General features: G+C 32.3%; 1 protein-coding gene across 1 annotated transcript in view; it reads left to right on the top strand.

The window, feature by feature from the left end:
* The window catches only part of Calx (sodium/calcium exchanger 3), an 87,573-nt gene extending 80,129 nt beyond the window's left edge, over positions 1-7,444 (top strand). The window contains exons 5-8 of the mRNA XM_089706707.1: positions 658-750; positions 1,439-1,597; positions 4,765-4,936; positions 6,533-7,444. Of these exons, the coding sequence (XP_089562833.1) occupies positions 658-750; positions 1,439-1,597; positions 4,765-4,936; positions 6,533-6,737 (629 nt within the window). The 3' untranslated portion in view covers positions 6,738-7,444. The remainder of the gene's footprint in view (positions 1-657; positions 751-1,438; positions 1,598-4,764; positions 4,937-6,532) is intronic.
* The last annotated feature ends 6,906 nt before the right edge of the window (positions 7,445-14,350 follow it).

Here is a 14,350-nt window from a genome sequence, read left to right as displayed (position 1 = left end):
GTCTAAATTCGTCTAATGTCTTACCTTTCACCTTGTATATGTGTAATAGAAATATACCTAAATTCAACTGTATTATTCTAAAGATGATGTATTATTCTTACATGTGATGTTACTGCACGTGTCACTGCAGAAACATGCTTGTAATGTGAAACTAATGATATGTGTAGAATAACGTGGATAAGTGGAGGGAACATTCTAAATACTAACGAGAATACGATGCACTGCGTACTTATAGATAAATTCTGCTTTTAGTTTAACATAAGCTTAAGCAGCGTCAATTTCTATATGAAATCCAATGATTTTTGAAGTGAAACTTCTTTATCGGGGTTGGAAAAAAATTTAGTGTAACATTTTTCCGTTACCCGCCATCTTTGTCTTATCCCTACCACGCGTGATTTGACGTATTTCTGTAAAGTTGCATATAGTAAATTATTTTTTGAAAAATAAGGTCATAAAGAAGTTTCTCTTCTTACGTGTGTACACTAACTAGTACACACACACATTTTTTTTCATTTTTATTAAACATCGTTGAAAATTCTCGATAGAAAAAAACTTCTCGGTCTTTAATTTCATTTGCAAGAATAAAGATTAAGCACGATTCTAACAACATGTAGATATACTTTAAATTATTTTATTATAACCAATTTTCCCTTTCAGATAATGCTGATGAACCACCGTCGTGGTCAGACTATATAATGCACATTTTAACCGTATTCTGGAAGATTATATTTGCATTTGTGCCTCCTACCGGTAAGATCTTTGCAATTTTACACGCTTTATGTTAGCTTCACCTGTATGTTTGTTTGTTTGTAACCGACTTCTTTGGGCGCGATTTTGACCCACTTTAAACGGCCAGATTTCGTTCAAACTTTGTAGATTTATTGAGGACCGATGACAATACACTAATTTGATAAAATTATTCCATTTTTTAGTTCGGTTTCTATAAAAAGCGTGTTTTTTAGTTTTTTTTAACTATTATTATTTCTTTTACAGGATTTAAAGTATATAAACGTCACATTACATTACAATTTACATGCAGTGGTTATTAATGGAAATCGACAAACGTCTGAACAATTATTATATTGTTAGAAATATGATAGTTAATAATATTAATACGATTTACTTTTCAATCTACTTTGAAATAGAAACGACAAACATTCTAATTCCTGGTATTGTCCCTGTACAACCTGGTATAAATTTATCAAAAATCAGAAAGCGTTTAAGCTTATTACGATCCCTAAATATGACATCACATTTCTATTACACGCACTAGTCTCCATAAAACGTACCTATTAGAATTTTAGAACCTAGCCGCTAAGTTCTGAAGACCATATAGAGAAGACCATATCTCCATACCATCATAATTATCATGGGGGAGACTCTAGATTCTTCTATCACAATACGACAGTCAAAGTCGATAAACAAGCAATTATTCCAGATATCGGAGGCGGTTACGTGTGCTTCGTGGTATCGATCATATGCATTGGCTTGGTGACGGCCGTGATTGGTGACGTCGCGTCGCACTTCGGCTGCACGCTCGGCATCAAGGACTCGGTCACTGCGATCGTGTTTGTTGCCCTGGGGACGAGTATACCTGGTAAGAGAATACCTACCCTTAATAATAATTAAAAGAACGTGTGTGCCGAGTACACGTGTCAGAAGTTCTTTGGCAAGATTCAATGATACCAAAATCGTCGCCTTGCTCCATGACGTCATGGCAATACCGTCAGGCGAAATTTTACGCGCCTAAATAAGTTTCACTTCAATAAATATGGCCACGTGTCTGCTCGACTTATAGAATTTTCGACTTAGGGAGGTGGATTTTGATTCGACATAATTAATAGTTCATTCTTTTTAATTTAAAGTAAGAGAGGTGAAATAATAATATGCGACACAGAAGTTTTCTTGTCATATCGAGGAAAAATATATACCAAATGGCTTGTTGGAATTCGCTGATTACTTCGACTAACAGAGGAACTTCGAATAATGGACGTTTTGAGGATTTAGGGAAGGAAACAAAGCATTACTTCGATTAGTGAAGGTTTTCGACATATGTAGCTTGTTAATCTGATTAAGGACGACAATTGGATTATAATTCTGATGACAATGAATTTTACGTCTTCAAAAGTAGTGAACATTGATAGGTTGATTAATCCGATATAGCTCTTTTAAGCTACTTGATGTAGTTTGTACTCCTTTATAATGCAGTTATTAAATAAAATAAATCTTTGTTTCACCTTTTGAATATAGGTCTCTTGCTAGGCATAGCCTGTGTTAAGAAAGCCAGTCCCTTTCCTTAATACTAACTAAATGTAGTCCAATTTGATTTAGCAAACTTAAAACTTATTTTTAGAAAGAAAGTATTAATATAATCAGCGTATCAAATGTGCATAATGATTTTTTCAAACATGTCTACCTACTTAATAATTAATTAATTAAAATCCATTAAAAGCTGTCTTACCAAATAGAAATAGAGATAAACATGCACCAATTGCATCTTAATGCTACTAAATTCAAATTCCACTAAAAGAGATCACAAGATATTTCCAAGTTAATAAAAGCTACCAAATATGACACGTGTAACCCTTTGGGAGCCTCCATTTATATTCCGCTAATGTGAAAATGCTTTTAGGCTGGCCAAAATAATGGCCGTCAATAGCCGTTCGGTGGTCATAGCTAAACTACTGAAATATGGACGTTTGATAAAAATTACTGTAGTGTTTTGGCGATAAATGTGAACTATCATGTAGTTGGTTTGTAATTTTTGTATGCAAGTCTTACTTAAAAATTGATAATAATAAATGAAGTGGTAGGTGTAAGCGCGTAACAATTGATAGATTCTTAGTTTGATTCGATAGAGTAAAAATCTCGAAGCTCGAAGCTAGTAGGGCTATAACAAAAAACTATACCTAATATTTAAAATGTTTCTTATATTACTTTTTGCTTGTTGAGAATTATGCAAAAAGTAGTTCATGTAGTTGATAAACCTAGTTGAAAAAAAAATGCTTATAAACTACTGAAAAAATGAAAAGAAATAAACTAACTGCTACGCAAAGATTCAATAAGAAAATTCAAAGTTTAGCTTTCCTATTGTTAAAGTCACAATGGCAGTCACAAACACACTGCGTAATGCTTTCATCGATAATTATTTTTCTTTGAAACTGGAACGAAGAAAGAAGTTTTAGTAAATAATTAGTTGTATTTAAGTTCGTAGACAATTAATTAATAGATCTTTGACCAACTTTATCTTTGCTTGGTAGTTAGTGGGTTTAATAGCTTCGAGTGGAAAATAATTGAGAACTTTTGTGTTTGTGCAACGCATTTATTGAAGTGAAACTTCGGGGTTGGAAAAAAATTTAGTGTAACATTTTTTCGTTACGCGCCATCTTTTTCTTATCCCTACGGGCGTGTCCACATGTACACGGCACGGCGCCGTCAACGCGCAACGATGCGATGTCGCGGCGCGGTGCGTTGCCGCGTCGTAGAAATTAACGTTGCCGTATCGTAAAAATTCACATCACTATGCCGCAACGTTACAGGGCACGGCAGCCTTGGCAGAGAAGTGGCAGTCTGTAGCACAGTGTGATCAGATTTAACAAAATTCTGCGATTTTAGCAGAATATGACCCCCGCAGAAATTCTGCTAGTTGCTTGGTTAATCTGCTAAAATATGCTAAACATTTAAAAAAATCCTGAATTTCTGCTCTGCTGAAGGGTGGCCAAGGCAAGCACACCAACAAAAACGTTACATAAAATGGAAATGTTAGATTTTTCTATGTTTCTAGCACAACTATTTCAATGAAACCTAGTTAACTTACAATAAATGTTGAATTATGTTAAGATTATTAAGATTCTGCTAAAAATTGTCAACTTTATCTATTGTGCGGCGTATTATGCTAAGCCCTAAATCAGGGTTCATATTCTGCTAAAATCGCAGAATTCTGGTAATTCTGATCACACTGTGCTACAGACTGCCACTTCTCTGCCAAGGCTGCCGTGCCCTGTAACGTTGCGGCATAGTGACGTGAATTTTTACGATACGGCAACGTTAATTTCTACGACGCGGCAACACACTGCGCCGCGACATCGCATCGTTGCGCGTTGACGGCGCCGTGCCGTGTACATGTGGACACGCCCTACCACGCGTGATGCGGCGTATTTCTGTAAAGTTACATATAGTAAATTATTTTTTGAAAAATAAGGTCGTAAAGAAGTTTCATTTCTTACGTGTGTATACTAGTACACGCACACATTTTTATTATATTTAACAAGCTTTACTTTTTCAACAATAAAATGGCGTTATGTTCCTACTCATACCATAAATGCGGTTTGAGGATGGATGTATATGTGTGTGTTTATTACGGCTGATTTTTCAGTCGTTGGTTAAAATTCCGTCCAATAAAGTATTACACGAACATTTTAAAATGTCACCTGTATACTGTCAAATACGGACAAATGTAATATATTTTTGAAATGGTAGTTTAATACGTAATAGTTTTAACCAAGGATTGAAAAATCAGCCCTTACACACAAAATTAAACGGATTGGTTGACAACCATATATGGGCTCTCTTCACAATCAAGAGCGTTAGCCCAACAAATGCTTGTCGATGTTTACCGCCATGACGGCGACTAAGAATAAACATCTACAATGATGGCCGATCATAGACATTTAGGCCCTTATCGTGATTACCCCTACTCCCCCAAAGCTGCCCATCGTGAAGAGAGCCATTACAATCAACCATAACATAAATCTCTGCTCTCAGACACATTCGCCAGCAAAGTGGCAGCCATACAAGACAAGCACGCAGACGCTTCAGTGGGCAACGTCACGGGATCCAACGCAGTCAACGTTTTCCTGGGCATCGGAGTGGCCTGGACTGTAGCCGCTATAGTGCATTGGACGAAGAACGAAAAGTTCCACGTTGAACCGGGAAAGTAAGTCAAACATTGGAAACTTTAAAGAAAGTTAGACGTCACTTATAGAGAAACACTTAATCACGAGTTTTAAAGCGTAGATTAGAAGTTATAAATTGGGGTCAATTTTTAACAGTGTAAATTTTATAAAACATTTTTTGTAAGTAGATACCTAAGTAGTTCTGCCCACCAGAGACTAAAGAGCAGTAACAGCCCTTTTGTGATTTTTCGTTTTATTAGTGATTCTGAAAGCGGGTTTCTTAAGCTTTCTATTGAATTAACTTACTTATTTCTAAGACTATAAGAATGGTTTTTATTTAACAGTTTTCACTTACTGCAAACGAAAAAAATTAACAATTTGGCGTGATTTCCCAACTAAAATACAGTATAAATTATACTGCAGATTAAATTTTAAGGTTTCATAACTAAAATGCAGTAAGCAATATAATTTTACAGTTCTTTAGATAGTTTTATATTTCTGGAAAAAAATTAAAAAAAAAATTAATACGCAGTAAAATTTACCGCCATACAAGCTATTTTTACTACAAATTAAGAAAATACAATTTATTGTCACGAACTCCCAACTAAAATGCAGTAAAATCAAAGCTTGTCGCATTTTAGTTGTGAATACTGAATACATAACATTCTTTTATCATTATAAACTGACTAACACGCAGTAAAATACAGCATTACTGCAGATTAGTTTGGATAGCATAATGACACAGATATGATTATTCCTAGCTAAAGTGCAGTTAATGTTTTAAATACTGCAACTGTGAACTAGCTATTTTTCTTACTGCACTAGTAAATTGAACACTTTTTTCTTAAAAAACTAACTAAAATGCAGTATTTTTTTGACCTTACTGCATGTTAGTTGGGTTTCTTGACAAAATAACTGATCCAAACGCAGTAATAGGGCTTTTTGCTGCATTTTACTAAGTTTAAAATGGTATTTTTTACAAAAAAGGCTATGCAGTAATAGGCACCAAAAAGAATAAATGGCCATAATAAATTCAGTTATTAAGATATATATTTTTTTATTGCTTTAACGTGTGAACCTATGCCTTTAAAACCTTTCTGCATTCAAATTTTTTTGCTTATCATTCTGTTGATTTTTTAAAATCAATTCTTAACTTTAAATGCGTTTTACTCGAAATCGTGATTTTGCTGTTACTGCACTTTAGTGTATGGTGGGCAGAGTTGAAATAAATAAAACGGACGGAAAAGTTATCTAGTACTTATTCAATACCGAATTTTAGTTCTAACTTCGATTCCAACTACTTTAAAATTTTTACGTAGGTCAGTTGTCAGTATACAGAGGTCAGTTCGAAAGTTATACTAAGTTGGGTTCTTGCAATCAGATAAACCAGCGAACATTCGCAATATTTTGAATGTTCTTACGAGAGTGTACTTCCACAGTACAAATATAAATATAATTTACAACTTATATTTCCCTTCCTTTGGGAATAATAAAATATAAAGCTGAGTACTTTAATAGAAATTTATTTTAAAAATATTTTGAGATCTTTTATAGCAGCGCCTGGCAAGTTCTACAAAAAACTAAACCCTAATCATACCTTTGCTTCTTATTAATAATACCTAATTCCTTGCCAACAGCCTAGCCTTCAGCGTGACCATGTTCTGTTCTGAAGCAGCATTAGTTGTTCTGGTCCTCATACTGAGAAGACGGAAGTCCATTGGAGGTGAACTCGGTGGACCACGCGGCATCAAGATTGTCACTTCTATGTTCTTCTTTTCACTGTGGCTCATTTACCTTACCATGTCCACTTTAGAAGCATACGGGTTCATCGAAGGTTTCTAAACTGGTGTCCAGTATTTATAATTTTGTATTAATTTTGTTAGTTCTTTTTGTTACTAAAACACAATTTAAGTTAAATGTATTTATATTTCGATCTTCGACTAATGTTTATTTTTATTGAAGTGAAATTTCTTTATCGGGGTTGGACAAAAATTTTGTGTAACATATTTGCGTTACGCCGTACGCGTGACATTTTTGCGTTACGCCATACTCGTGACATTTTTAAGGTCATAAAGAAGTTTCACTTCTTACGTGTGTACTCTAGTACACGCATACATTTTTTTTATAACTTCGAATCTATTTATTTCGATTCCTACATTGCCATGATCTACGTGATCATCATTTGTATCAATTAGTTGTTTAAGTTCATTAAATTTTTCAAGTGTTTTATAACTGGACGGGTATGAACTTGGTATTTGACGTGGGATATTATTAAAAATACTGATACACTTCTAGTAAATTAGATTAGATTTTCCATGCATTGAGGCGGCGTGCTCAAATGTACAGGTAGATTTCTTCCTAGATTTTTGTGTCGTTCTAGCCTTGATGGCTGTGGTTAAGGTCTAACTAGATGTAATAGAGAATATAAATATATCTAATATATTGAGAGATATTGTCGTAGTTGATTTGTGTGATGTATTTTATTGTATTGTTTAATGTGTGTTCAGTGCCATAGGGAGCACGTGGTTTGTGGGCTCCTATAATAATGAAATTAACGTAAACAATTTTGAAATGAAACTTCTTTATCGGGGTTGGAAAAAAATTTAGTGTAACATTTTTTCGTTACGCGCCATCTTGTTTTTATCCCTTACACGCGTGATTGACGTATTTCTGTAAAGTTGCATATAGTAATTATTTTTGAAAAATAAGGTCATAAAGAAGTTTCACTTCTTACGTGTGTACACTAGTACACGCACACATTTTTGAAGTGAAACTTCTTTATCGGGGTTGGACAAAAATTTAGTGTAACATTTTTGCGTTACGCCGTACGCGTGACATTTTTTCGTTACGCCGTATGCGTGACATTTTTGAGTTACGCCGTACGCGTGACATTTTTAAGGTCATATAGAAGTTTCACTTCTTACGTGTGTACTCTAGTACACGCATACATTTTTATTTTTAATTAAGTGATTATAATGTGTTTAGAATAATAATATTTATTTGTAGATATTTGAACCGATTTATCGACCTTTCATGACCATTGCTTTTTTATTCTATATTTTAGGTTGACAGTTTTATTTTATATATTATTCTCGCTATTATATATACAGATGTTATAATTTATAATGCAAGTATGTATGATTGCAAAAATATTATAATATATTTTGTTTGAAAGCTTGTCGAATTCCTTTTTAAAACCACGATGAATACGATTAAGGGCTGATTTTTCAATCCTTGGTTAAAACTTATTCGTCAAATAATGTATAAAACTACCATTTTTAAAAACGGATTCTAATTGCCCGTATTTGACAGTTTACGTGACATTTTAATATTATCGTGTAATACTTTATTGAACGGATAAGTTTTATCCAAGCATTGAAAAATCGGCCCTAAATTGTCAGATTGTTTTGTTGTTTTGCGTTAATATCTCTAATAGGATTTATAAACATTTTAATAAATTTTCGAGGCCACAAATGTCGTTGCTCCAGTAATTGAATAATACCAAAGCCTAATTAATTAAAAGCGATGACAGAGCGTTGTCAGTTAATTATTTTTAGGACGCGACGTGTTAATTAGAATGTTGATAATTTTTGTAAAATAAGTTTTTAAATGGTAGTCTATAATGTCACCGCTAGATTTTTTATGTATATACACAGGATGTATTTATTGTTAGAACGTATTTATTGAGAGCAATTACGTTTTTGATATTTTTAATATGTAACTATATTATGTTAGTTAGATATTCAATTTTTTGTTTATATTTTAAAAGAACTACAATATCCGTCTTACATTTTTATTTACCTTACAAATCAAATTCAATATTCGAAACAAAATTTCTAACTAGCTTTTGGACTACGTTTAAATTTCTACTGCTCTTAAAAATTACATATTTTACACTGCTAATTGAACGATTGTACCTTAATGTGCATGCCATTTTAGACTTAATACCCCTAAATACTTTTTTCCTTCGAACCATTCGTATTTACTTCTAAGGTAATCTGTATTTATTCTACCAAAGGTATCGCGTTAATGTTTTCGCATTTGACACTAAATATTATTGAACGTTTAAAGAATAATGTATGGTATCAAATACTCGTCGAATATTACGTATTCCTAGCCTCTAAAGAACGTTTTAAATACATTGCTGGTTTTTGTTTCAGTAAAAGAGAAATTTATCTCTAAAATATCAATGTAAACTGAAACAACAAAGATTAAAGAATTCCGAGCATGATGGAAGCAATACTTATATTATTTTAATACCATTTTTAACGTAATTAATCAGATAATTAAAATTGAATTAAACACAATACCTGTAAATGTATTAATTATATCCCATGATATGGCATCTTGAAGAAAAAAAATAGCTTTCCTATTGTAATAAAAGTTAGATTAGCACTATTTTCAATCTGTAGTTGTATACGTTTTATCAAAATCGATCTAGCTGTTGCGTGTTACTGGAAAATTTTACGTACTTCAAAACAAAATTTTACTACCGTACTATTACCTTTCCTAAAATTATTGATATTTGGTACGATTTACAAATACATTTTTTATTCGTTTTATCCACGTGTTTACATAAATCTTTTAAAATTTTCAAGTTTACCGTACCCAAGTCCCTGCCAACTTGGTATCGAATTTATTTAACTTAGAAACTTTTTACATTTTCCCAGTGTTAACTTATGAAATTATGATTTTTGCAAAATTTTTACGTCTTTTAACATTCTATTTATATCTTGGTAGTTGTTTTTATGATGTATTCAAGTTTATTATGAATCTATGTAGCTTTTATATTTATTGGTTTTTAAATATTTTGGCTAGTTATGTTTAGATCATTATCTACTATATAAAAATAAGTCCAGATAACTCCAGAACGCACGAACCGATTTCCATGGTTTTGCATTAGTTGGAAAGGTCTCGGGCTCCGTGAGGTTTATAGCAAAGAAAAGGTGTCTCTGGTGGCGAAACGGAGTTCGCCCGGTTTGCTAGTCTACTATAGAACTATATAATAATACCTTAAATTTGTAGAATCATTTAACGTTATTGCAATACATATAACGGACATGTTCAGATAAAACTGCCTGTTAACATTAGAAAATATTTAATAATTATTGTCATAATATTCATATTGCCATAAGACAAAGGATTGCATAAATCAAAAAGCTTAGTATACCTATGTATAGTAATCAAGAGAATGGTATAATATCATGCTTATTAAAAAACAAAACAAACAAATATTTTATGTTTCATAATCTTTGACATTGGCAAAATGATGGATTATCTATTTTATACGTTAGCAACCTCTTAACTCATTTTTGTCTGATTTATTCTTGCTATAAAAGTATCGTGACGTATTAAAACTTCGTGCTAAAGTTGGGTCCACACGATGTCCAAGCATGCGCATGCAAATGTGACAAACTTGTCTACAACTAGCTAGATACTGAAAGCTAACGTTAAGCCGGTCTGTAGATTCCTGGCTGCCTTCCAGGGAGTGGCGTTCCCCCACCATTATCACAATTTGGTTTTACCATCTTGTCAAATAGTGTGCGAGAACGATTTTACTGAACGATTTTAATTAAAAACTATAAAATTTAGAATAACTTGAGAAACTCGTTGTAGCGCTTTGTGTTTCTTTTATTTTGTTGTCTAAGACAGTAGGAATGCTAAAAAATGTAAAAGACACTATTTTGTTCATGTTCATGTTTTATAAATTTGTGTTGTTTGAGTTAAATTATAGGTTTATTAATAATCTATTTTAAAGTTAATTAAAATTATAAATTAATAACTTACTTGACGTCATTGGAACCGTTGTCGTGAATTAATTAAGTTTGAAACTAAGCAAGAAGATTATGTGCGAATGGGGATTATATTCGATGAGGGGTTTTGATTTTATATTGAATGTAATTTTGAAATTTCTGTATGGTTTCCTACTAATAATAACCACAAGCTATTTATGTGGTTTCAAGATGCTGTATATTGAAGTAAAAGCGAATAAAAGCATACTCTAATTGACAAAACATGTCGGCTTATATTAATGTGACCATGGGACGCGAATTTCAAATCAATCAACCTCAGAGTTCGAATTTCCAATAATGTATCAGATCATGTGACTACAGTATTATGCTGACGTTTATTTGGGCAAATGATTTATTATCTGTTCGTGTAACGATCATAATTTATTGTAACAGAGTGCTACTACAGTTTTTCGTACAACTGGCTTGCGATTTGACTTTCAACTATTGGATGGCCTTATTTTAATCGTTTGTCATATTTGCAGGAACGTGTAGACTCGCCTTTACGATTTTTGGAGCGTGTGGATCCATCTTTATCGCTTGTAAAATTAATTGTTGTGTTACGTTATGTTATTCTGAAAACTGCATAGTTTTAAAGTGTTTCTTGCTACTTTTTAAATACTTGCAAATGACAAAATATAAATATTTTCGTAATAATATTGCACATTTTATGTATTTATGTATTACAATTATTACACTTATTACATCGACACTAAAACATAGATACGTCCAAAAGAAAAAAATATTTTACCGACAAAATAAATTATTATTTACCAAATTATGCAATTTATTTACAAAGGGTAAAAGCTACAACGAAACTAAAATTAAGTACAAAAAATAAATTAAAATTAACAGTAACAATAACACCAGAATGTATTTCCGTATCTAAATATTATACATTATATAAGTATTTGAGTATTTAATATTGTATTTTTTTGTTTACACAACGTAGAAAAATAATATTTAAATATACATTAATTTATAAAATGAATAGTCAAAACAAATGCATTAAATAATGGCATGATCGATTTTGCAACGATCTCTGCCAGAAAAGTTGGTAAGTTGACGGATAAAATCTTAATATCTATATCATTTTAATTTGATGTAATAGAGACAATTTGTGCTTAATTTATCATCTATCCTATTTATAAATTAATGTCTGGTCTATTCAGATAAGAGCGGTATCCGCTACCGCCGTGGGTAGCGGTATTCGGATGGGCACGCGATTAAATCTCTAACGTATTTTATAGAGACTCGGATCGCGTACTAATTGGCTGTTTTGCTACCGTACTCGGATTGCGCGATTAGAGTCTCTACTTAATCGCGTGCCCATACCGCTACCCACCGCGGTAGCGGATACCGCTCTAGTTTGAATAAGCCTATTCTAGTATCTTGTATAAATCTAGCCTAGAAATTGATCCTAAATGTTATCCTAAATATTTCCTAATCTTACCTTTCTCTCTTAGGAATAATTGACGTGAAATTCTTCTAAATTTCTACTTTGTTCACTCCTAGTTGATGAAATTGATGTAACAGATTATCTTAATGTTGATTTTATGGACCCTTATCGGTATCAAGGTAACTGATCGAAATTTTATTCAATCTAAATAAATATTCCATGTTAAAAGTATGTAATGAAACCTTTCAAAGGTAAAAAAACAACTATTAAGTAAGCTTAATTCAAAGCCAATTAGTAACTTGTTTAGGTGACAAAGTATAAACAGACGTTTATTATATATCGCGTGGACTATATTGTATTCATAAATGAAATTGTGACAGTTCTCAATTGTATTTTAAGTAAAGCATTAATTGTGAAAACTTTTGTAAAAAGTTAAAAATATCCACAATTTTGGGCATTATTATTCTAGTAGTTCCATAACCAGCTACGAATTTTCTTGCTAACATTATAAAAACCTGCAATGGTTAGATATACGCATTTTATCAATATTATTCTGCTATCCCATGTTTTTGATAAATCCCATTACTCTAATGGGATTACATTGACATGTTGTATTTTGAGAAACTTTCCGGGATTTATAGAAACATTCAATTGAAAAATACTTTCAAAGGAAATTTATTAAATGGGAAGAAATATAAACATGTTTATAATCAAACTAGCTGTTGCCCGCAGCTTCGCCTGCGTGGAAATAATAAATTTTCATGTTACAAACTTTCATCCCCTATTTTATCCCCTTGAGGGTAGAATTGATCAAAATCCTTTCTTAGAGGATGCCTACGTCCTAACATCTACCTGCATGCCAAATTTCAACCCGATATGACTGGTGGTTTGGGCTGTGCGTTGATAGATCATTATGTCAGTAGTCAGTCAGTCAGTCAGTCAGTCAGTCAGTCAGTGAGTCACCTTTCAGTTATATATATATTTGGATTAAGATAATCTGTTACATAAATTTGATTGTAAGGCAAATAGCTTGCTTCTATCGATGTTGTATACAATAGCAAGGCACGACGTTGTAGTTATTTTGATAATTATTATTGTTATATAAATTAAAGTGTTTGTTAAGTACGTATTTTGGTGTTTCATTTTATTACCCGCATTTAGTTTATTTTTAAAATTAAAGTTCTAGCGTAACCGGATGTTTCTGGACTCTCGTTGACTTCAATATGTTTGAGGGCCGATTTTTCAATGCTTGATTATTATTATTCGTCCAATAAAGTATTAGGTACACGATAATATTAAAATGTCACGTAAACTGTCAAATACGGACAATTAGAATACGTTTTTAAAATGGTAGTTTTATACATTATTCGATTGGAGGATTGAAAAATCAGCCCTTTCGCAAAAAAAAATACCTATAGATATAACATAATTATTACTTACATACCTACTACAATATTCATATCATCTGCACCAAGAATATTCCTAAAGAATTGAAGAGTTAGGTGAATGGTATCTTCTTTTAATGAAACTTATTTGCTAACCTGATAAAATATATGTATGTAATAAGGAGTATAGTCATAGTAGGTATGTACATATCAATATGAGAAAATACAAAGATACAAGAAATACTATAAGGTTATTTATTTTAAGACAGTCTGGAACGAATCTTGTTGATGATGATGATGAGAATGATATATGTAGATATAAATGACTAGCTTTCCGCCGGCGGCTCCGCCCGCGGTTTAAAAGAAAAACTCGCATAGTTCCCGCTCCCGTGGAATTTCCGGGATAAAACCTATCCTATATTACTCGTGGATAATGTAGCTTTCGAATGGTGAAAGAATTTTTAAAATCGGTCCAGTAGTTTATGAGCTTATTCATTACAATCAACCAAACAAAGTTTTCCTCTTTATAATATTAGTGTAGATTATGATGAACCCTTTTAAAATGGTAACGCAAAGAAAATCACTACTTAACATTGAATTTGTATTACACTGTTATATTTTGGCATTTGTTCTAATTCAAAAAGTATATAGCAATTTATATGAAATATGGTTATGATCGCACTCTGTTTAAAAAGTTTTCCCTCGAGAACGTGAAAACATACGGGTAAGTAAATGAGAAAAGCTTCACAATATTCTGTACAAAACTTGGACAATTTTTTTACAACACATTCATGAACTAGACGCAGAAAAGAATAAACACAAGATAGATGTTAATTTTATTCTTGTTTAATAACGGGTGTTTTTTCATGCTACATAATACCT

This window comes from Colias philodice, chromosome 18 (genome assembly GCF_061535455.1).
Source record: "Colias philodice isolate Cphi_HAF_F1 chromosome 18, ilColPhil1 Martin Lab GWU primary, whole genome shotgun sequence".
Lineage (NCBI taxonomy): Eukaryota > Metazoa > Arthropoda > Insecta > Lepidoptera > Pieridae > Colias > Colias philodice.
This window is presented reverse-complemented; position numbering and strand designations above follow the sequence as displayed.